We start from the raw sequence: 20,460 nt of genomic DNA, 5'->3' as shown, positions 1-20,460 counted from the left end.
TCACCTGCGATTGTCGCGTGAACTTCAAAACTCAAATCTCCTCTTCAATTACAACGATCATGGACAGAATTCGAAGCACCTCTCTGAAACTGCTGCCCGGAATCAAACGGCCGTCTTCGTCGAGAACGCGGTAGCAGCGGATCCTCTCCGTGGAGGAACCGGCGAGGAACCGCATCTCCGGGGTGAACGTCACCTTCCCGCCCGGAAAATCCATAACCTGCCGAGAAATTGAGCCAAAAATTCCCCCGAAAATTCTCCAAGAAATTCAAACGAAGAAGAGCAATGCGCAACGAGAAATCCACTCACCTCGGTCTTCTCGATCTCGGAATTGCGATGTTCGACGGGATCGGCTGCCGCGGTGCCGCAACGACGAACGAGGAAGCGGGACAGTGCCGGAGCGCCCACGCGGCAAGTATCCGACCGTCGGATCTCGGCAATCGACGACGATCCGCGGCCCAAAGCGGACAGCCTCCTCGCCAACTCCCTCTTGGCCATGGATCCACCTCCGAGCTGAACGAGCACGGCGGACTTGTCCACCAAGACTTCTTTTATAATATAATCAAACTAAACCGGATAAGATAGATAGGTAAATATATAAATATCCACGTCAGCGTGAGAGGGGACGCCCCCTCCACGGCTCTAGGAGTCGCCCCCGGCTCGACACGTGGCGGGAGGGGCCCACGTTAATGGGCCTAGAAGAGGGAGTGGAGGTGCTTGGCCTTTTTGATGGCGAGGGCGGCCCGGGAAAGGGGCTCTTCGTAAAGGGCCGCGGGGTCGTCTAATTGGGCCGCTAAACTGGGCTCGCCGAGAAAGGCCCGAAAAGTGTCGGCCACGGAGTAGGAGAGAGACTGCAGGTTGTAACCTCCTTCCAGGAAGAAGACGCAGCGCCCAGCGCAGAGCTCATTGGCCAGCTCCTTGATGCGAGAACCCAACGTGTAAAACGTGCTCGTTGTGAACTGAAGGCTCGCCAGCGGGTCTAGAACATGCGCGTCGTACCTGAGCACAGACAGATCAATCTAATTAACCTCTCAGGAGTTTGTGATCGATCGGTTTTTTTATCGATTTGATCTGATCCTTCATAATTTTGATCGGATCACGGATCAAGTTCGGCCAATTGAGCGGGGCGATCTGGTCGTCGATCTGTTCCCTGACTGATGGGACCTTTCCAAGACTCGGTTCGTTGGATCAATCCATATCATCAGTCAAGGGGTGTTACCTAGCTGTTAGCAGCTCTTCCTTAACACTAGACATGGTTGTTCTGTTCTTTTCGTGCGAATTTGTGCCAATTGTTAGTTCTGTTCGGTTTTCCGAACAGAACAAAAACGAATTCGAACATAACATTGCACAGACCCGTGTGCGGTTCTTTTGTTCGCTTTGTGCGAATTTTGTTCTAGTTTTGTGCGAATGGGCGAATTTGTGCGAATGCAGGAATTTTGTTCGTTTTTGAAAAAAAAAAGAACAGAACAAAGAACAAGACCCTGCACGGTTCTTTTGTGTGAATTTTTTGTTCGTTTTAAATGAACAGAACAGAACAACCATGTCTGTTAACACGCAGCTCTCCCGCTTTAATCAGCCAATAGATTGATCAGATTGAACATTTCAAACCAATCAATGGCGGAGGACCAACCGGCTGCCTTGATCAGATCGGATTCAATCTATCAATATCTAGACCAATTGATTGATCGAATCGCGTCATGTCATCGACCTCTTGATCGATGGGTTACATGATCCGATCTGATCTGATCGGTTCTTGTTCGCTAGTAGTTCAATAAAATTTTGATATGTTCTTGAAAAATGGGGAAGAAGACTGACCCAGCAGATACCAGAATGATGTCTGGTTTGAATCTCTGAGCGCTGGGAGCAATGATCTCATCGAATGCCGATCTCATGATGTAATCGCCTGAGCCTCCAGGCAGTGGCAGGTTCACAGTTGTTCCTTCGCCACTGCCTTTCCCAATTTGGTCAATTTTCCCCGTCCCAGGGTAGCTTCCATCCTGCTTCCACGAGAGCGTCAGCATTTAGGGTTCAGGGTTAAGGGTTTTAGGATTGATTGTTTGACCTGATGGGTAGAGATGAACAATACGTCCGGATCATCGTAAAATGCATCGGAGGTTCCATTTCCATGGTGAACGTCGAAATCAATGATGAGGACTCGCTGCAGTCCATGGACTTGTTGGGCATGGCGTGCGGCCACAGCTATGTTCCCAAATACACAGAATCCCATGGGACCTTCCGGAACAGCATGATGACCCGGGGGTCTGACCAGGGCGAAGCCAATAGGCGGACTCGAGGAGGACTTGGATGCTGCAACCTAACCAGATTAAGTTAGGATACACACAAAAGATCTTTTATGAATGCAGATACAGACAGCTCTACAGTAATTCCTTGTCATAAGCTTTGCAGCATTTCTGATTTTAAAAAAGATCTTTTATAAAGTCATTAGATGATGGAATAGCCAATCCTTGTCATAAGGTTTGCAGCATTTATGATTTTAATGTGTAAGAATAAGAGAGTACGGGTGTGTTTCCTGAGGGAGAGAGAGAGAGAGATTCTGTACCACAGCATCGACCAATGATATCCCAGCACCAGCCGCAAGAAGTGACTCCTGGAACGTCTGAATAATCATACATAATTTTATTAAACAATTTCCCACTAAATTATGTCAAAGTATAAAATTTATTAATCCAAAACCAGCATGTTTAAAATGGGAACGTATGTACGGAAGGAAAGTACCGTTTGAGTGGCATAAGTGGGTCCGGAGCCCTCGATGAAAATTAGACCGTCTTGTGACGCTTTAGTCATTGCCTAGAAATTCCATGGCGAGTATTAAAGATATAAAGGTTATTGTATTTAGCGATAAATAAAGCAATTCAACTTTTTAAAAAAGTCACCTTCTCCAGCCCAGTCACATAAGATTTGGTATGAACTCGCACAATATCATCCACAGACGCTGGCTTGATATGAGTGAGTTCAATAATTTCCAAACCCCGGTACTGAAAAAAGGAAAATGCAGCATGAGGCTCATCGAGTTCATTCAAGATCTACAATCAAATCAAGGACTGAAACAAAAATAATAGTTATAAACAGTTCTACATGATTTCACTGTCAAAACAAAATAAAAGGCAGCCCACCTTTGGCGTGAGTTCCATCTTGTCAAGAGCAGTGATGATTGAAGGAACCCTCAAATTGGATTCAGGGTGAGATTCCTGAATTACTTTTCCAAACTTAGAAAACATCTCAAGCTGTTATATGAACAAATATATGACAAACGGAGAAGGAAAATACCTTGTTATGCCCCAGAGCAGGAGCAGCAGAGTAAATGATGCGAGCATCAGAAAGATGGTTGCCTGAGCTACCACCGGAGCTACATTTCACTATTGACTTGTGCCGTCGAGGAAGACTCGGTGGAAGAACTAGACTTCTGCTCACTGGAACAGAGGCTCGTACTCAGACATAAAAAAAGGAAAAAAAGACTCGTCGCATCGATGATTCGCCGAATTTCAAAGACTGAATCATATCACAATCGTACGCAATTCGTAGTCGGGAATTTCAATCACATAAGAATTCGAGCAGAATGAAAGAAACAGATCATCTCCGTCGTCGTAAACCCTAATCAGAGACTGCTCAATCCGAAATTCCACGAGATTTGAATCCGCGAAGCAGACACAGAGGAGGAATCGGTACCTGTGCGCAAGCTTCGGAGTTCCATCGCTCTCATCGCTCAAACCAGTTCCTTCACAGATCAAGACCTCATCGCCCTTGTATGGTCCTTGACCCTCATTGAGTTTTTTTGGGTTTGTTGACGTTGACGGGTACAGTCGAAGATGACGGGATAATCCCAGACGGCTAAAGATTATCAGAAAAAAACGTAGAAAATTAAAACAAGAGAGTGCCAAATTAAAAACCTGACTTCGGAAGGGCCTTCCTTCTCGATCGATGATCGTCGACGCGCGGCACTGCTTCAAGCTCTTACAATCCTGCCATGGCGGTCAAGCTCTCCAACAAGGGAAGCGCCTTCATCTCTCACTGCTTAAGTCCGGCCTCTTGTCTTCCCTCTACTGGGCGAACCGCATTCTCCAGATCTACACCCGATTCAACCCAGAAGACGACGCCCCCGACAAACTGTTCGAAGAAATCCCCTTGAAGAACTCCTTCTCCTGGAACACCTTAATCGATTCCCACCTGAAATCCGGAAGAACAGAGCTCTCCGTCCAGCTCTTCCACCGCACCCCGCTGAAGAACACCTTCTCATGGAATCTGATCATTTCCGGCCTCGCCAAAGCCAACCGCCTCGAAACCGCACACCAGCTGTTCGAAGCAATGCCGGAGAAAGACCCCGTCGCCTTCAACTGCGTCTTGCACGGGTACATCCGCCATGGCCGCTCCCGCGAAGCTCTGAGACTGTACAAGCGGGCGAAGAGCAGGCCATGGGAGGACCGCTTCGTGCTGGCGACCGCGCTCAGCGCCTGCGCGCGCTCGCTCGATCACCGCTGCGGAGCCCAAATCCACGCTCGCATTCTCACCTCCGGTGTAGAGTTCGACGCTCACCTGGGCAGCAGTTTGGTGGACATGTACAGCAAGTGCGGAGTCATGGACGGAGCTCGAGCTTCGCTGGAGGCCATGGCGGAGCCGGACGAGTTCTCCGTCTCTTCTCTCGTCCTCGGCTACGCCGACAGAGGAAGGCTGGAAGAAGCAATTAGGGTTTTCGAGCGCTGGTACAAGCCAGAAGCCGTCCTCTGGAACTCTCTTCTGAATGGGTACGCCGGCGGCGGCCATGGATTAGAGTCGATGGAGCTCTTCAGATCGATGGCGAGAGGCGGAGTCGCCGCGGATTCCTCTTCCTTCACCGCGGTTCTCGCAGTTTCCAGTCTCCTGCAAGGGAGGCAGATCCACGGTCGAGCGATCCGATCAGGTTTGATAGAAGACGTCGCGGTACGAACCTCGCTTCTGGGTCTGTATGCCAAGGCCGGGTCTTTGAAGGAAGGCTTGGGCGTCTTCGAGGAGGCGTCGTCCAGGGACGTAATGCTCGTCAACGCCATGATCGCGGCCTTCGCCGACGACGGGAGAGTGGACGACGCGAGGGGGCTCTTCGAGGGGATGACGGAGAGGACGGGCGTCTCCTGGAACTCCATGGTGGTGGGCTACGCCAAGAACGGCTTCCCGAGAGAAGCTCTGGAGTTGTTCTCTGAGATGCTCCGCGGCGGGGTGAGCGTTGACGGAGTCAGCCTGGCGGCGGCGGTCAGCGCCTGCGCCGGGGTGTGTTCTCTTCGCGCCGGAGAGCAGGTCTTCGCGCTGGCGGTGGCCGTTGGATTACAATCCGACGGCGTGGTCTCCACCGCGCTGATCGATCTCCACTGCAAGTGCGGCTTCCCGGGGGCAGGGAGGGTGCTCTTCGAGGGGATGGAGAGCAGGGACTTAGCCGCGTGGAACGCGATGCTGAGCGGGTACGCGGCCAACGGGCTCGGGCTGGAGGCGCTGAACCTGTTCGAGAAAATGCGGCTTCGGCCGGACCGGGTCACCTTCCTGGCGCTGCTCTCCGGGTGCTGCCACTGCGGGCTGGTCGAGCAAGGCCAGCGGCTGCTCTCCGCCATGGAGACCGACTTCGAGATCGCGCCGGCGGCCGAGCACTACGCCTGCGCCGTCGATCTGCTGGTCCGCGCGGGGAAGACGGAGGAAGCCTTCATGTTTATCGACGCGATGCCGGTGAAGGAAGACGCGGTCGTCTTGACGTCGCTCCTGAGAGGGTGCCGAGCGCAAGGGCAAGACTCGCTGGCTAACCAGGTCGCGGAGAGACTGATATCCCTCCACGGGGGAGAGCCCGGCGTGTATCTCCAGCTCTCTTCTCTCTGCGCCGGCCGCGGGCTGTGGGACAAGTCTCTGAACCTCCGCCGGGTCCTGAAACAGAGAAAGATAGTCAAAATCCCGGGGACGAGCTGGACCGACTGATGGAAACCTCCACGGCGCTGGCGAATTTACTAAAGTCCTTTGCTCAGGCGGGGTCTCTGAACGGGGTTCGGAAAGCCCACGCCCTTCTCCTCCTGCGGACGGGGTTCTCCTCGGAGACGTTCATCCTCAACCGGCTCGTGGACTGCTACGCCAAGTGCGGGGCCGCGGAGGAGGCGCGGAAGGTGTTTGATAGAATACCGGAGAAGAATGTGTTCAGCTGGAACGCGGTCGTCTCGGCGTGCGCCCGAGCCGGGCGGCTCGCCGAGGCTCGGGAGCTGTTCGCCGCCATGCCCGCCAGGGACCCGTGCTCGTGGAACTCCATGGTCTCGGGGTTGTCCCAGCACGGCTGCTTCGCCCAGGCCTTGGGCTTCTTCGCTGCGATGCGCGCCCACGGCTTCTCCTCTGGCACGCACTCCTTCTCCAGCGCGCTCAGCGCCTGCGCCGGGCTCGAAGACCGCTCCGCCGGCGCCCAGATCCACGCCGCCGTCGCCAAGACCCCGCTCGCGCGGGACGTGTTCCTGGGCAGCGCCCTCGTCGACATGTACGCCAAGTGCGGGCTCCCCGCTGACGCCCGCCGGGTGTTCGATGAAATGCCTGAAAGAAACACCGTCTCTTGGAATAGCCTGATTACCTGCTACGAGCACAATGGGCCGGCGGAGGAGGCGCTTCTGGTGTTCAGCCTGATGCTGGCCGCCTCCGTGCCGCCTGACGAGGTCACCCTGGCTAGCCTCGCCAGCGCCTGCGCCACCCTCCAGGCCATCAGACACGGCTCAGAGATCCACTCAAGGGTCGTCAAGCACAACCGGCTCCGCTCCGACCTCGTCCTCGGCAATGCGCTGGTGGACATGTACGCCAAGTGCGGCCGCCTCGACCTGGCCAGGCGCGTGTTCGACGCCATGCCGGTCTGGAACGTTGTGTCTGAGACCTCCATGCTGAGTGGCTATGCTCGGTCTGCCAGCATCACCGCCGCCCGGTCCGTGTTCCTTGGAATGACAGATAAGAACATCGTCGCCTGGAACGCGCTCATCGCCGGGTATGCGCAGAGCGGCTGCAGCGAGGAGGCGCTTGATCTGTTCCGGCAGCTCAAGAGAGATGCCTTCTGGCCCACGGAGTACACGCTGGGGAATGTCCTCTCGGCGTGCGCCACCCTGGCGAGCCTCCCCTTGGGCCTGCAAGCCCATGCGCAGGCCCTGAAGCACGGCGCCTTGTCTCCCGGGTCTGGCTCCGAGCCCGCAGTGTTCGTGGCCAATTCCCTGGTGGACCTCTACTTCAAGTGCGGTGCCCCCGACGAGGCCATGAAGGTATTCTTCTTCATGCCAGCCCGGGACCGCGTCTCCTGGAACGCCGCCATCGTCGGTCTTGCGCAGAACGGCGGCGCGGACCGGGCCCTGCAGTTGTTTGACCAGATGGCCCGGGCCGGGGAGTCCCCGGACCAGGTGACCATGGTTGGGGTGCTGACGGCGTGCAGCCACGCTGGCCGGGTCGAGGACGGGCAGCACCATTTCAGGGCCATGACAGAGCTCCATGGGCTGGTGCCATCCAGGGATCACTACACCTGCATGATTGATCTGCTGGGCCGCGCAGGCCGACTGAGGGAGGCGGCGGAGCTGGTGGCGGCGATGCCCATGGTGGCGGACGCCGTCATCTGGGGCTCCCTGTTGGCGGCGTGCAGGGTCCACGGCGACGTCGAGCTCGGGGAGCAGGTGGCGTCGAGGCTCATGGAAATCAACATGGTCAACTCCGCACCCTACGTGCAGCTGGCCAACATGTATGCGGAAGCAGGAAGGTGGGGGGATGCCAAGCGGGTGAGAACGATGATGCGGCGGCGGCGCGTCGAGAAGCAGCCTGGTTGCAGTTGGATCGCTGTGGAGGACGAGACGCACGTGTTCATGGTCAAGGACAAGGTCCATCCCCGCAGGAAAGAGATTCACAGCGTTGTTCGATCGCTCGAGTTGCATATGAAGAAGAGCGTTGACTTTTGTTGACTTGGGTAAATATTACATGCTTGACAAAGGTCAACGCTGATCCTCGTCTTCCGCCAAGACGGCGCCTCGCACCTTTGACCTGCCGAAGAAAATGAAGGATAAGTCAACGGGAATAGAAGCTCAGATAAGTCAACGGGCTGAGTGCCTGCGATTGGCCGGGGCGACTCGTCGCGCCATCTTCCCTGATGGAGAGTCTCCTTTGGCAGGCCTCTCTGCATGGATTTGGTGCCACGTGGAAAGGGGTGACGTCAGCCTTACAACGTGGCATTTTCATAAGAATGTTATGTTAAGAACGAGATATTCAACCTGGAGGCTTCTGGGTTGTCGTATCAGTGGAATTGTCCGATAACTTGGGTCGGGACACCTTTCGTTTGAACGAGAACGAGTCCAGTCGCCTCTCCAGGTGCTCGTTCTTTTCCTGATAAATTAAAAAAAGGAAATAGAACATTCAATTCTTCAGGAATCTTGTCGTCATTTCACCCGTACTTTTGAAAATTCTAATTCATTACAACTATACACATGCGATTAAGAAAGAATATGAGAATCAGAAAAGGAATACTAAATTCCCCGGTGAAGAAAACACCGAGAGGTTTCGCACAGATAATAATTTTGCTTGGGTCAGTGATTGAGCATCTACCTTTTCGATAGACAATGACTTTTCCAGGTCTCCGCTCCGTTGACTTTCTGTGAAAAATTTAAAATTGTGTTTTTAAAACATATAAACGACAACTTCAAAACTAAAGCAAGTCACATGCTTGAATGAACTTAACAGGGAGTTGAATGAAATGCAGAATTTTTATGAAAAAAGAAATTCTCGAATTTTCTGGAGTTGATGACAGTTGGTTCTTTTCACATCGGTCTGGTTCCTAGCTCATATAATGCACATTGAGCTTTATCAATAGTTTCAAAAACTCCATGTTGACGACAAGTTGGCAAAAAAATGACGGATAATTGGTACGAGACATGAGGAAAATCCAGGAGTCAGTCTGGCCCAGTAGTCTTGCAACTTCATCTCATTTAATAGAAGAGGGTCACTACTAGAACACCATTTGATACACTGGTACGCAAGACACCTCTCCTACTTTTTTCTTCTCATTCCTCCCTCTCTTAAACTTCATCTCAATTCCACCCGTTGTGAGCATTCTCCCCATCAGCTATCATATACGAGGAATAATCATAATTATAACAGTAAACAGACTCTAAATTGCTTTCTAAAATAAAGAGAAGATTCATCGACCTCTCATGAGCTCTGCTCGCGATTTCTTCAAATCTCTGAAAAGTGCCAGGGAAATATTACCCATAACATCATTCGATGATAATCCGCAAAGTTTATGAAGATGGATGGATATGTTTGGCATTCCCTTTGATTTTCGAGCTACTAGCTTTGCAGTTGACTCACCTGAAAAAGTGCCAGCAATTACGAGACAATTTGGAAGGAACAAGATTTAATACCTATTGGATGTAAACCGAATTGTTCTTATACGAAATATTTGACGGCCTTCCATCTATCCGGACCTCAACCTAATGTTTCTCTTTTCCACAATTCGAATGCTAAAAAAATCCTCAAGTCACCGTAATACAAATTCAAAATACCTTCAAAGATCAGCCTCACGTCGTCTGACGACAATGATGAGATTAGATATTCAAGAAACTCTGAGCAGGAACTACCGATGCCAGTTTCGTCCCGCTGCAATTAAGTCAGAAACTCTGCGGATCAATCAATGGGCGCGCCGAAAAACGAAAAAATGCAATAATTCCAAAGACACTAATCTACACATCCATCAAAAACAGCAAACCGAAACCAATAATCGCCACAAAAAAAGCACACAGAACGGCACCATGTCTTCGACGTCCTGAACAGTAAGAACGCGTTCAAAGGTATGATCGCAGAAATCTGAAACCGTGATATCGATGCGAAACGGATCCAGAGGCCGCGCGTAGAAGAGAAACGGCCGATGGAATCCGATCTCAGCGACAACCGCTTCTCCGAACAAAGCCTCGAACTGTTCATACCCCTTCTTCTCTGCCATTGCCGCGCGCCAACCTTCCATATCGGTAGCCCTCATACCAGACCAGGTAAGACGCAGGGACGGACGAACATACGTCATCCGTCACATTCGTCCAATCCCACCGGCTCCGTCAGGTATCTGTCGCCGCCGTCAGTTGGAATAAATACCGAGTTGACGGTTTTACCCCTGCTTTAAATTCCCACGTTCAAATAGAATTAACCTTGTCGACTTCGAAAGCGACGGGGCGTTGACTTTGGAGTCAACGTGACTTCCTTCGGTTAACGACGTCGAAAGCGACGGAGACGGATTCGGGTCGGATCTTCTTATCGGGTCGAGTCTTCTCGAAGCCCTCGGTTTAAATCGCGGGCTTCGCCGTCGGTGGCCGATTTCATCGATCGCGTCGTCGATTTGCAGTTCTCGCGAAGATCGAGTCGATTTTTCAAACAGATCAAAGAGTTCAGTCACAGTTAATGAGGTTTTAATGGCGGTAGGGCAGAGATCGAGCTCTCTTTCTCTTTCGGCGCGATCTTCAATGTTGCAGAAAGGGGGAAAAACCGCAGCTTCGAGGTCTCGATCTTGGCCGGTAATGCAGGCGTGAATGTACTCGTCTGGATCAGTTCCTGTTCATGTCGAATGGCGACAGCAGCGTTGATTCTTGATTCCGTGCCGTCCTCGTCAGCCTCGGGATGGGCTGCAACTCTTCCAAGGTCGAAGATCGCGCTTTGGTGACGCTGTGCAGGGAGAGGAAGGATCTGATGAAAAGCGCCGTGGATTTGCGATTCGTTCTTACCTCATCCCATTCCTCGTACTTCCAAGCCCTAAACAGTGCCGGCGACGCCCTCAGCCGTTTCCTCGTCGAAGAACTCGCCATCGCTTCTTCTTCTTCTTCATCCGCAACCTCTTCTCCGTTGCTCACAATTCCATCTTCCGATGGAAAACGACGGAAATCCAAGTCTGATTTAGCGAATAACTCGCCTTCCCCGTCTTCTCCGGCTTCCCTAGCTCGTTCCTTCTCCGTCGAAGAAGAGGAGAAGATCTACCCTTCCTTCTACTACTCCGCTTGGCAGACATCGGCGAACCCTACGACTGTGTACGAGGATCCATATCCGGGTTATGGATACTGGGAAGGCTATGGAATGCAAGATCCTTCGTCTTCCTTCTACGCCAAGCCTTCTCCTGAGCCGCCTGCTTCTCCTCCACAGCCTCCTCCTCCTACGCCGCCGCCTCCCGCGTCGTCTTCCTGGAGCTTCCTCGATCCGTTCGATCTTTCGCAGCAAGATCTCTCCGCCGTTGGATATGGGTCTCTTGCGAGCAGCCCGAATTCCACCGACATTAGAGAACGAGAAGGGATTCCTGATTTGGAGGAAGAGACGGAGTCGGAGGCTGCCAGAGAACTTGAAAGGGAGAAGAAGAGCAGCTCTGCGAGTTCAAGGAAGAAGGTGGTGAGAAGAAGGAGGCCTCGCTCGGAGGGAGAAGGAAGCAATGGCAGCTCTGTTTTGACTGACTCTATCGTAGAATCTGTGGATGAGAGTGCTAGTTCTAAGAGGAAGGGGAGAGGCAGCGCAGGAAGGAATGAAAAGAAGAAAGAAGTGAGTTTTGGTGATGAAAACTCAGAACCCAGAAACCATGGGAGTGAATTATCTGTTCATGGCGGTAGAACCGTCGTGGAAGTCGCCGAGGAGGTAAGGGAACAGTTCAAGTTGGCTGCGAGTTCTGGAAACGAGGTTTCTGCTGTTCTTGACGTGGGCTTGCCGAGCTATCGAAGAAAACGAGGTTTGTCTTGTTTTTTTCGCTTCGTCGTATTACATATTATGATTTACTTTCTCCCTGATGTTGACAGAAAACGAGGTCTGTTTTTGTTTTTTCTTCGCTTCGTCATATTATATATTATCGAAGAAAACGAAAGCAGTAGTTTTCTTTGGCCAAGGCGCTGCTTTCTCTATTCTAATTAGTCAAAATTTTCATTTTTTATTGTTTGTACCTTCTATGAAATCATTCAGCCGTCCTAGGTGAAATTAGAGGGTAAAAACGTTAAAATTGTGTAGGAATTCTGATTCAGTTTATCGGTCTTATGCGTAATGTTAGAAACATTAAGAGAAGTTTGGAGAAATTTCGACTTGATCTGAGACATGTATTTTGTGACAGTGATTTCCTCCAGGATTGGGGATGTTTTTTCCATGTTGATGTATTCGTGTTCTTCATACAAGCATCTGGAAAACTCCACGGTGAATTCTCTCAGAGTCGCCAAGGCATCGTCGGAAGAATCTGCGGACAGGCAGAGCGTAGACGGTGGCAATCTGTCCAGGACACTGGATAGGTTATCAATATGGGAGATGAAACTATACGAGGAAGTCAAGGTACCATCCAAATCCTTTTCTCTCTCACTTTGTTTTTTCTTTCACAGATAAGATAATTTGTTTTTCTTCAGATATATAACGTAAAATTAAATAACCCCCAATGACTATTCACAATCGAGCCTTGGTCGGTAGATTTGTTGTTTTTTTTCCATCAAAAGTTTCATCTCTATGCAGAAACCTGAAGGGTTTTCTTTCATTTTTTGTAGAACGAAGAGAATCTCCAAATGCTTTACGAAAAACAACGCAAGCAATTGAAAAATCTTGACGAGAGGGGCGCTGAATCTAAGAAAATCGAGTCCGTCCAAGCGTATATGCGCAGGCTTCTCAACAAGATCGACATCAGCATCAAATCGATCGAAACCATTTCCAGGGAGATACACAGGCTCAGGGACGAAGAGCTGCAACCGCAGATCACCGAACTCGTTGAAAGGTCATTCAAAAATAGTTCTTATTACGTTTTGAAAACTGATCTTGAAAGAACTCGTTAAGAGGAAGTCAAAATTTTCCCTAATTGTTTGTTATGCAAAGCCTCCAAGGACTGAGGTGTTCTCAATCGCCGAAGCCTCACCCAAGACTTTCTAGCTCATTATTATTTTATTTATTAATTTACTAAAATTTTAATATCAGCCTAATATCCGCCTTCTTGTCTTTCTATCAGGTGCATCTAGCTAACCAGATATTTTTCTGGTGCAGATCGATCACGATGTGGAAGCGTTTGCAAGACTGCCACCAGAAACAGTTCATAGCGATGAACCAATGCCGGAGACCCCTTGGAGGGGGCAGCAGCGCCCCCAAGTTGACCAAGGACTTTGAGCAGGAGCTACTCCGCTGGCTCGGCTGCTTCGTTGACTGGGTCAACGACCAGAAGCACTGCTACTTCACCTTGAACCAATGGCTGCAACGATGCATCGCCACCGACCCCGAGGATGTGACAGACGGCGCGCCGCCGCACTCACCTGGTCGGCGAGGGGCCCCGCCCGCCTTCATAACTGTCAACGACCTCGCAGAGCTGATGAGGGACGTCTCCGAGCACCAGGTGGTGGCGGCCTTGGACTCGTGTGCCGCCAAGGTCCGGTCCCTGTGGATGACTCAGGACACGGTCCAGCGGCGTCGTCAACAGGCAGATTTCTTATCCAAGGACCTGGCCAGAAACCTACGCAACGGCAACACGAAGCTGATTAGTAAGATGATAGAGGAGAGAGACATGCAGAGGGAGGCGGTTAAAGAGGCGAATGGCGTGGTCCAGTCGAGCCTGCGTGACGGGCTCGTCCCCGTCTTCCGTGAGCTGGGGAGCTTCGCCGGGGAGGTCCTCCGGGCCTACGAGGAGGTACGCCTTCCCCCGCATCCTTCTTTAAGTAGCACCTGAGTCACTTGTACAGAAACGATTCCATTTCCATAGTTTTTTTCTGACCCATTGGATCCATAATCAACCAAAATTAGCAACCATGCTCGTTTCACAAAATGAGTAATTATATTTTGCGGATGTCTTCGTCATCGGTGTCCATGTACTTCTCCTGAATTGCAGCCGTCGTGAAACAAGCAAGAATTAAGGAAAATAAGCCCGTCTCAGTACCACGCAAATATCATCAATATGCATGATCATAATAACTTACTAGGGAATGAATGATGTGATCATAGTATTACCAGGGAATGGGTTATAAGAGCATGATGAACATGAACAAGTATTGTCTCTGAGATTGAAAGTTTATGGAAAACAAAAAAAAAAGGATATCTGTAGTAGTCCCAGTCAAGTGGGGCAGCGGCTATCTTGCTGAACTCGACCACGCTACCTTCAACGCCAGCAAATACATACCCGTTGCTCTTATCTATCAGCTTCACAAGATTTCCAACACTTTCTTTGTCCTGAAGACAGCCTCCACCCAGTTATTCCCAAACATATTCAGAAAATTCAAGTCCGAAGAACCTTTTAATAAGAATCGAAGTTGACATGCCTGAATGTCTAATGTTGTAAAGTTCACCAAGCAGAAGTCTTCAACCACATCGCAGAGTTCCTTGGTGAGTTTCCTAAATGACATCAATATACAAATTCAGATAGGAGAGGACTAAAATTGGAAATGATGATGTTAGAGACCTTGATGCAGGTCTCTAGGGAGGAAAAAATTTACAAGGGGAAGTCATAAAGAAAAGGAGATACTTAGTGAAATGAAGAAAACACCATTGACTGGATAGGTAATCGTATCAGAGAAGATGATGCAACGAATTCCACTAACCTGTATTTGGCGGATCGAGGATCTTGTTCAAGATGTAGCTGCAAGTATGATAAATCCTGCACATCGGTGTAGTAATCGAGGTTGAATGCTGCAACCAGCATTCCCACAGATGCTTATAGCCATATCAGAACGTACTACATGTTTCAGAAACAACTCGTATTACCTAATTTTCCGTAGCTCTCGATGAGATCAATCTTAGATAAAACATTGATGTGCGGCAGCTCCAAATGTAGCATTGTTGTTAAAGAGAGAAGCAACGCACTCACGTATTTTCCAGGATCACTGCACAGATGGGAGTCAACTAAATGCACCGCTGTCAACTGCATAACATTTTAGTATTTCGAAAATTAAAAATGTTTATGATGAGGAGCAGAGGCTGCAGATTAAAGGGGATTACAAAATAATTCCACAAGTCGTACTCTGAGATCCATTTTTTTGGTCAGTTTGGATATGACCCTTTTGGCATTCGAGTGAAGAAAGAAAAGCTCAACTTGACCCGGAAAATCAAACAATAGATAGTGATCTGTAATTAAGAAAATAACAGGTCAGACAGACGAATTCAAAGATAAAAAAAGGCTCAGAAAATTTACAGAAGTGATTGTTCTGGGATCATTAATTTTATAGCAAAAAAAGGGAGGTTTCAGGAATTTCCAGTTTCTTCAGTTCATTTTGCCAGCCGCTTCTTGGGAAAATAAGAGTTGAAAGTAAAAATAAATTCTAGAAGAACATTAAAAACGGGTTGAATCTTTCTAAACGGCAGGTTGAATGGCCACTCACAGAATAATTTCTATAAATGTTCAAACCTTGATCTCGCGTGGAAACTTTCTTAGTTTAATTGTTTGAATGTGAAAATAGTTAAGAGTCGCTATCCGCACAATTACCTTTTACAAGCGGCTGCAACTTGGACTGCAACCAGTCTATGTTCTTCTCCAAAAAGTCCATACAATAAACAAGACCTATTTGAGTTTCATACAATAAACAAGACCAGGGTCATTTCTATTGCAAAAGAAAAAATAATTATGGTCTACTTCGTCTCACCTCCATTCGGTCCAAGACCATGTTCAATCATTACATCACTAAGCTTTATCAGATCCTCTACATTCACAGCACATTCGTACCTGAATAAAAATGCTGAAAATCTAACCCCAGTACCCCAAAATCTAACCCCAATAAAAATGCAAGAGGAAGGAAATTTTTTAGGTTAAGTAGAGATAATTACGGCAGCTCGTCGTTTGCAGGATCCAAGTTGATGACGGCTACTTTCCTGCGATGAAATCACTCATCCTGTTAACAGTTCATCAGTTTTGAAACATTACAAACTACGAAACAAAGGGCTCCAAATCGTATGTAGAACTGAAAACATACTAAATCACAACATATAATTACTAAACATACAATTCAAATAAAAGGAAGCTACGAGGGAGCGATCTTTGCGAAGAAAAGAAGAGCATTTAACCGGTACACAGCATGAAAAACTGCACCGCTAAGGTCAGAGATGTTGAGAAACGCGTACCTCCCGATCAGCCTGAGGAACTGAGACATGCCATCGCAGTAGGTCGTCTTCCCCGATCCCGGCGGGCCGATCACGATTTGCCCGAACACCATCTTTCCCCTCTCTTCTTCGATCTTCCGACCCTAACCTTCAATCAAGAGTACGAACTCAACACTTCAACAGGCGCTACGCAGACTCCGAACGGCTAACGAACCGTCATCCGTTCCGTCTTATTTCGTCGTCCGTCATCATCCACGGTCAACGACGGGGATATGGACTATCCACGACGGGTCAACGACAGGACGAAGATCGTCAGTCTTAGGGGTGAAGACTGTCAGATGACGGGAACGAGGACTGTCGATGACGGTGATGAGGATTGTTGAGCCCGGGGATGAGGACAATCGACAACGGGGGACGAGGACAATCGATGACGGGGATGAGGATCGTCGAGCACCGATATAAAGAGTGTCAACAACAAGAATGCCGATTGTCCTGGATGGGGACGATGACAGTCGATGAAGGGAGACGACTCTCAACGACAGGGACTAAGGACCATTGATGACCGTTACAAGGACCGTTGTCCAGGGAGATGAGGTGTTGGTGCACACAACCATGCCCCATCATCGGACGTGACATGACACCACCATCGCAAGAGTAGATTACCCGTGTCATGACACGTCGTCATCGTCAACCTCGGACCTAGCATCCGAGTTTCATTTATAATTAGATTTGATTTCTGAAGTTCGTTTGAAATTTCTAGTTATTTTATCTTTCCTCCAAGGCTTACAAATAGGCCAATGTTGTGATGGATCATTGGTGATTTTTGGAATTGAATCTTTATTTTCAAAGATTGCCCTAAGCACCTCTCTCCCGCCACCGCCGCCACCGATCATTGCCGGCGCGCTGCTGAAAGGAAGCACCCAGTCTCGTGTGTCGCCTGGCAGTTGAGCGCCGCCCCGCACCGCACACAATGTGAATAGCCGTCACCGCGCACAGCTGCCGCTTGCGCCGCATTCTGCACTGCCCTGCATCAAACGTCTCGTCCTGCATTAGCGCGCCACATTTGCCATTTAGGTTTCGGGGCGCTTCCTCGAACCTCGCAAGGGGGCGGCTCCCCCTTGACCCCTCCTCTCAATTGATCGTGCAGTTGGATCCGCATCCGGCCCAGTCGAAGCGCACGTCAATAGTTCTCTCCATTGAGCACGTTAAAGGTCCACTCTTTCCTCTTTGGTGATCATCGTTACTTTATCCAGTATTTTCTCGTATGTTTTCCACCGCCGTCGGACTTAGTAGAATAGGTCAGTGGAATAGGTTTTGCGCCTTCACATAATCGATCATTCGAGATATTGGCTTTGGAGCGTTGTTTTCACCACAGTTGTTGTAAGACAATCCTGCCCTCAACCAAGGAAAGGGGCTGCACCATCATCATTGTCTCCGGAATTAAATGTTCGACAATCAATTGTGTTGATTTGTGGTCTGTTTTATCCGTCCTTGGTTGACCTTTAGTCTACCCTACCGCGTCAGTCCTAGCCATCGTACGTCATGAGGTTTGTCAATGACGGGGACAAGGACTGTTGACTACAGGGACGTGGACCATCGATGACTGTTATGAGGATCGTGGACCACGGAGATGAGGACTGTCAATGACGGAGACACAGACCGTCGACAACAGGCATAAGGACCATTGATGACTGGGTTGGGGATGACTATCATTCTGGCAGGGACGACAATCATCCTTGACGAAGACGACGATAGTGCTGGACGGGGATGAGAGTTGTCGATGACGGGGATGAGGACCTTCACTGAGTTGGACTTCAATTTATCATTTTATACTACATAAATAAATCTCATATTTTTAATTATTCTCCTCGCAAGTAAATTTCTTATCCTACTGATAATGGATATTTATTTCTTGCGGAAGGAGTCGGTCGCCGCGAGGAAGTAGATCGATGGATCGGGACGCGATCAAGGCGTACATCGAGAAGGGTGGGGAGGAAGTGCTCAGCAAAGTCGGGTTGGATGCGCTTCCCGAGAAATTCTACGACTCGTTCATCATCAGTGGCGTGCGAATCGAGAGAATCGAGCCCGGAAGGGTTCTTTGCTCCATGAAAGTTCCTCCGCGGCTTGTCGTAAGATCCTCTATGAGACCGTGAAGTTTCTCCCGATTCTGTTTTTCACCTCGAAATTTTTCCCGAGCAGAATGAATTTAATACCTTGCATGGCGGCGCCACCATGTCTCTTGTTGACATTTTGGGATCAGCGGCGATTCTGACGATGAGCCATACGACGACCGGCGTCAGCGTAGAGATCAATGTGTCTTATGTCTCTTCTGCTAGGACCGGTGTATGTATTCGATCCTGTCCCGTAATTTTTTCCTTTTTTTGTTCCTGACACGCCTGCAGCTTCTCTTTGCGGGGATTGTTCCTTTAGTTTTCTGGTTGGTTGTTCTCTTCTCCTTGATGTTTTTTATTCTTCAGATAAAGAACAAGAACAGCTCAAAAATTGGAATTTTCAGTTAAAGATAAATCTTCAGTTCCGTATCGGTGGATCGAAAAATTGTTTATCATTTGATATGTTGCTTTACCGGAATTCTAAGTTCATTGGTGCTGGATTATGGGGAAAACCTTAGTGAATAGTGCTCGATAGGCTTTCTCCAATAGATTGTTGTACCTTTAGAGATTCTAGGAAGACCCTGATGTTCTTCAAAACTAAAAAAAAAACAAGTATGGATCATCTATTATGCGAAGTAATTGGAGGGCGGGTATATATTGGCCATAAGCATTCGTTAGAACTTTCTTTTGCAACTCGACCTTTGTCTTATTTCAATCTTTTCAAATAAAATTTGCCTGGTTATGCATCGTGTTCGGATTTTCTACGGCTTGTTTTAGTCATGGCTTCGTAAAGGATGGATTCCCTTGCTTTGAGATCAAAGATAATGTGAATAACCACGTCAACAACTTTTTTTCAAGAATTTTTTTAAAAGGAAAAGCTTAAATTGATTATTTTGTCTGAGTTTCCTTGAAATTTCACGAAATTCTGCGTAAGGGCTTTTGAATTTGCTTCCACTTTAGCTTTATTTGATTTTGAGCAATCCTTGAGGTATTGGATGTACATTTTTCATTTGAATCAGTTCCTAGCAGCCAAAAAAGAAGTGTTCAGTTTTTAGTTCTTTTTTATTTACTAGTACATTTTCATCGCATGACCCTCTTCTGTGGCCCATACAAGTACCTATTTTGTGTTATTATTTTCTTTTCTATGTGCCGTTAATCTTGCTTACATCGCGGTTATACATCTACGGTCCTTCATCTACATTAGCATTAACCATGTAAGTTGAGGGGATGAAATACATTTACATCTATCTTGGATGACGAAACCTGGATATACATTCCAACTTTTAATTTGTTTTTAAATCAGTTCATCCCTTTCAATTGCAACTGAAAGAGACAAACCGATACGCTCGCTGATTGTTTCCTGTTGACCTTTTGCTCATGTGCAAACCCATTTTTGAGTGGCTCATGGGGTAAACTTCGCCAACTTGTCCATGAAGGAGTTGCGATAAGAACAAAATAAAATATTACTTGCCTCATCTTGATTATTTCTAATTTTTTATATTATTATTATGATGTTCAGGAGGAAATTGAGATTGATTCAAAGGTTCTGCGGGTGGGGAAGTCCATTGCTGTCGTCTCAGTGGAACTGAGGAAGAAGGCCACCGGGGAGATCATCGCTCAGGGGCGACACTCCAAGTACCTCGCTGCCTCCAGCAAATTATGAGGTGAAAATAAAAATGTCTTTGAAAAAAAAAGGTTCAGACGTCATAAAGAAAATGGAACCGTGTAAATCATTGATTGACAGATCAATCATTCTGTCTAAGGCTTATTTTAATTCTCAAAAAAATTCCAGAATTGGGAGAGGAGAATTTAATATTAGACATGGATGAATAATTTTAAAATCTTAATGTTTGAGTCAATCAGAAATCCAAATAAAAGTCTAGAAACGACCAAGTTTGTTTTAATTTTGTGTGTGGATGTTTACATGTGGTCAAGCACCTTTCGACTTTTACAAGTCATGCGTAGTTTGTACAACTGTTGCATTAAGATAGAGAAAATGTTGCGAAATTTAGTTGATTCATATTTTTTATTAAGAAGTGATTTTCAGAAAAACATAATTATGTGGAGTCTCTACACCTTTTAGTCCCCTTTTTTCTTTCCAATCATTTTAAAGAGAGTTTAATTCGTGAAATCTCTAAAGTAGAATTTATTATTGTTTCTATTTTGTTTCTCTTAGCCCTTCATAAATATCCATTCGGCGAAATGATAATTATATTATTTTTTATTTTCTGAAAATTGAAGTACGCCTTCACGTTTTTTATGAGTGTTAGTCTAACACTGTTAGATATCTTATAGAAATAAAATTAAATTGAGACTGAAGAGTAGGAAC

General features: G+C 48.0%; 8 protein-coding genes across 10 annotated transcripts in view; 4 read left to right on the top strand and 4 right to left on the bottom strand.

Moving 5' to 3' along the window:
- The window catches only part of LOC144705251 (thiamine diphosphate-binding fold (THDP-binding) superfamily protein), a 4,925-nt gene extending 4,430 nt beyond the window's left edge, over positions 1-495 (bottom strand). The window contains exons 1-3 of the mRNA XM_078577836.1: positions 307-495; positions 80-217; positions 1-4 (exon numbers count right to left, since the gene is read on the bottom strand). The exon at positions 1-4 is cut by the window's left edge and continues 179 nt beyond it. Coding sequence (XP_078433962.1) covers positions 1-4; positions 80-217; positions 307-495 — 331 coding nt within the window. The remainder of the gene's footprint in view (positions 5-79; positions 218-306) is intronic.
- Positions 496-556: 61 nt separating this feature from the next.
- HDA14 (histone deacetylase 14) lies at positions 557-3,898 on the bottom strand. The gene is made up of 9 exons (XM_078577839.1): positions 3,685-3,898; positions 3,286-3,428; positions 3,132-3,206; positions 2,892-2,993; positions 2,734-2,805; positions 2,558-2,614; positions 2,060-2,311; positions 1,813-1,994; positions 557-996 (listed from the first exon to the last, which is right to left on the bottom strand). Exons 1-9 carry the CDS (start codon positions 3,716-3,718, stop codon positions 693-695), a joined length of 1,221 nt encoding a protein of 406 aa, XP_078433965.1. The 5' UTR covers positions 3,719-3,898; the 3' UTR covers positions 557-692.
- Positions 3,899-3,936: 38 nt separating this feature from the next.
- Positions 3,937-5,946, top strand: LOC144705249 (Pentatricopeptide repeat (PPR) superfamily protein). Its single transcript, XM_078577834.1, has one exon. The coding sequence runs from the start codon at positions 3,937-3,939 to the stop codon at positions 5,944-5,946; it is 2,010 nt and encodes a 669-aa protein (XP_078433960.1).
- LOC144705250 (pentatricopeptide repeat-containing protein At2g13600-like) lies at positions 5,946-8,402 on the top strand. The gene has a single exon (XM_078577835.1). It carries the CDS (start codon positions 5,946-5,948, stop codon positions 7,929-7,931), a length of 1,986 nt encoding a protein of 661 aa, XP_078433961.1. The 3' UTR covers positions 7,932-8,402.
- Positions 8,295-10,044, bottom strand: LOC144705257 (U2 small nuclear ribonucleoprotein auxiliary factor-like protein). 2 transcript variants are annotated; one of them, XR_013582008.1, is made up of 5 exons: positions 9,770-10,044; positions 9,525-9,618; positions 9,169-9,203; positions 8,569-8,615; positions 8,295-8,349 (listed from the first exon to the last, which is right to left on the bottom strand). XR_013582008.1 is itself a non-coding variant. In XM_078577843.1 (4 exons), exons 1-3 carry the CDS (start codon positions 10,037-10,039, stop codon positions 9,196-9,198), a joined length of 372 nt encoding a protein of 123 aa, XP_078433969.1. In that variant the 5' UTR covers positions 10,040-10,044; the 3' UTR covers positions 8,568-8,615; positions 9,169-9,195. The 2 variants fall into 2 exon arrangements, 1 of the variants encoding a protein (XP_078433969.1); XM_078577843.1 differs by lacking the exon at positions 8,295-8,349 and having other exon boundaries at positions 8,568-8,615.
- A 276-nt stretch (positions 10,045-10,320) lies between these two features.
- Positions 10,321-13,709, top strand: LOC144705248 (uncharacterized). The gene is made up of 4 exons (XM_078577832.1): positions 10,321-11,713; positions 12,086-12,297; positions 12,504-12,727; positions 12,991-13,709. Exons 1-4 carry the CDS (start codon positions 10,627-10,629, stop codon positions 13,661-13,663), a joined length of 2,196 nt encoding a protein of 731 aa, XP_078433958.1. The 5' UTR covers positions 10,321-10,626; the 3' UTR covers positions 13,664-13,709.
- A 9-nt stretch (positions 13,710-13,718) lies between these two features.
- Positions 13,719-16,201, bottom strand: QQT1 (P-loop containing nucleoside triphosphate hydrolases superfamily protein). Of its 2 annotated transcripts, none has more exons than XM_078577840.1 (10): positions 16,042-16,201; positions 15,748-15,792; positions 15,567-15,646; positions 15,410-15,484; positions 14,926-15,051; positions 14,692-14,829; positions 14,529-14,616; positions 14,250-14,322; positions 14,030-14,160; positions 13,719-13,827 (listed from the first exon to the last, which is right to left on the bottom strand). In XM_078577840.1, the coding sequence occupies exons 1-10, from the start codon at positions 16,131-16,133 to the stop codon at positions 13,767-13,769; spliced, it is 909 nt and encodes a 302-aa protein (XP_078433966.1). In that variant the 5' UTR covers positions 16,134-16,201; the 3' UTR covers positions 13,719-13,766. The 2 variants fall into 2 exon arrangements, with proteins under 2 accessions (XP_078433966.1, XP_078433967.1); XM_078577841.1 differs by having other exon boundaries at positions 14,692-14,848; positions 14,948-15,051; positions 16,042-16,200.
- A 1,722-nt stretch (positions 16,202-17,923) lies between these two features.
- On the top strand, positions 17,924-19,949 carry LOC144705256 (Thioesterase superfamily protein). The gene is made up of 3 exons (XM_078577842.1): positions 17,924-18,149; positions 18,220-18,363; positions 19,651-19,949. The coding sequence occupies exons 1-3, from the start codon at positions 17,970-17,972 to the stop codon at positions 19,792-19,794; spliced, it is 468 nt and encodes a 155-aa protein (XP_078433968.1). The 5' UTR covers positions 17,924-17,969; the 3' UTR covers positions 19,795-19,949.
- The last annotated feature ends 511 nt before the right edge of the window (positions 19,950-20,460 follow it).

Source organism: Wolffia australiana, chromosome 7, assembly GCF_029677425.1.
Source record: "Wolffia australiana isolate 7733 chromosome 7, ASM2967742v1".
NCBI classification, from domain to species: domain Eukaryota; kingdom Viridiplantae; phylum Streptophyta; class Magnoliopsida; order Alismatales; family Araceae; genus Wolffia; species Wolffia australiana.
This window is presented reverse-complemented; position numbering and strand designations above follow the sequence as displayed.

Bases quoted from the DNA above. Each gene is read 5' to 3' on its own strand.
- HDA14 (XM_078577839.1), bottom strand. From the start codon at position 3,718: ATGAGAGCGATGGAACTCCGAAGCTTGCGCACAG. The intron at 2,806-2,891 runs GTGACTTTTTTA...TGGAATTTCTAG, and splicing joins ATGTGACTGGGCTGGAGAAG to GCAATGACTAAAGCGTCACA. The intron at 997-1,812 runs GTCAGTCTTCTT...GTCTGTGCTCAG, and splicing joins ATCATTCTGGTATCTGCTGG to GTACGACGCGCATGTTCTAG.
- LOC144705249 (XM_078577834.1), top strand. From the start codon at position 3,937: ATGATCGTCGACGCGCGGCACTGCTTCAAGCTCTTACAATCCTGCCAT.
- LOC144705250 (XM_078577835.1), top strand. From the start codon at position 5,946: ATGGAAACCTCCACGGCGCTGGCGAATTTACTAAAGTCCTTTGCTCAG.
- LOC144705257 (XM_078577843.1), bottom strand. From the start codon at position 10,039: ATGACGTATGTTCGTCCGTCCCTGCGTCTTACCTGGTCTGGTATGAGG. The intron at 9,619-9,769 runs GTGCCGTTCTGT...ACTTAATTGCAG, and splicing joins TTCAGGACGTCGAAGACATG to CGGGACGAAACTGGCATCGG.
- LOC144705248 (XM_078577832.1), top strand. From the start codon at position 10,627: ATGGGCTGCAACTCTTCCAAGGTCGAAGATCGCGCTTTGGTGACGCTG. The intron at 12,298-12,503 runs GTACCATCCAAA...CATTTTTTGTAG, and splicing joins AACTATACGAGGAAGTCAAG to AACGAAGAGAATCTCCAAAT. The intron at 12,728-12,990 runs GTCATTCAAAAA...TTTCTGGTGCAG, and splicing joins ATCACCGAACTCGTTGAAAG to ATCGATCACGATGTGGAAGC.
- QQT1 (XM_078577840.1), bottom strand. From the start codon at position 16,133: ATGGTGTTCGGGCAAATCGTGATCGGCCCGCCGGGATCGGGGAAGACG. The intron at 15,793-16,041 runs GTACGCGTTTCT...ATTTCATCGCAG, and splicing joins TTCCTCAGGCTGATCGGGAG to GAAAGTAGCCGTCATCAACT. The intron at 14,323-14,528 runs GTTAGTGGAATT...GATGTCATTTAG, and splicing joins CCTCGATCCGCCAAATACAG to GAAACTCACCAAGGAACTCT.
- LOC144705256 (XM_078577842.1), top strand. From the start codon at position 17,970: ATGGATCGGGACGCGATCAAGGCGTACATCGAGAAGGGTGGGGAGGAA. The intron at 18,150-18,219 runs GTAAGATCCTCT...TTTCCCGAGCAG, and splicing joins AAGTTCCTCCGCGGCTTGTC to AATGAATTTAATACCTTGCA. The intron at 18,364-19,650 runs GTATGTATTCGA...TATGATGTTCAG, and splicing joins TCTCTTCTGCTAGGACCGGT to GAGGAAATTGAGATTGATTC.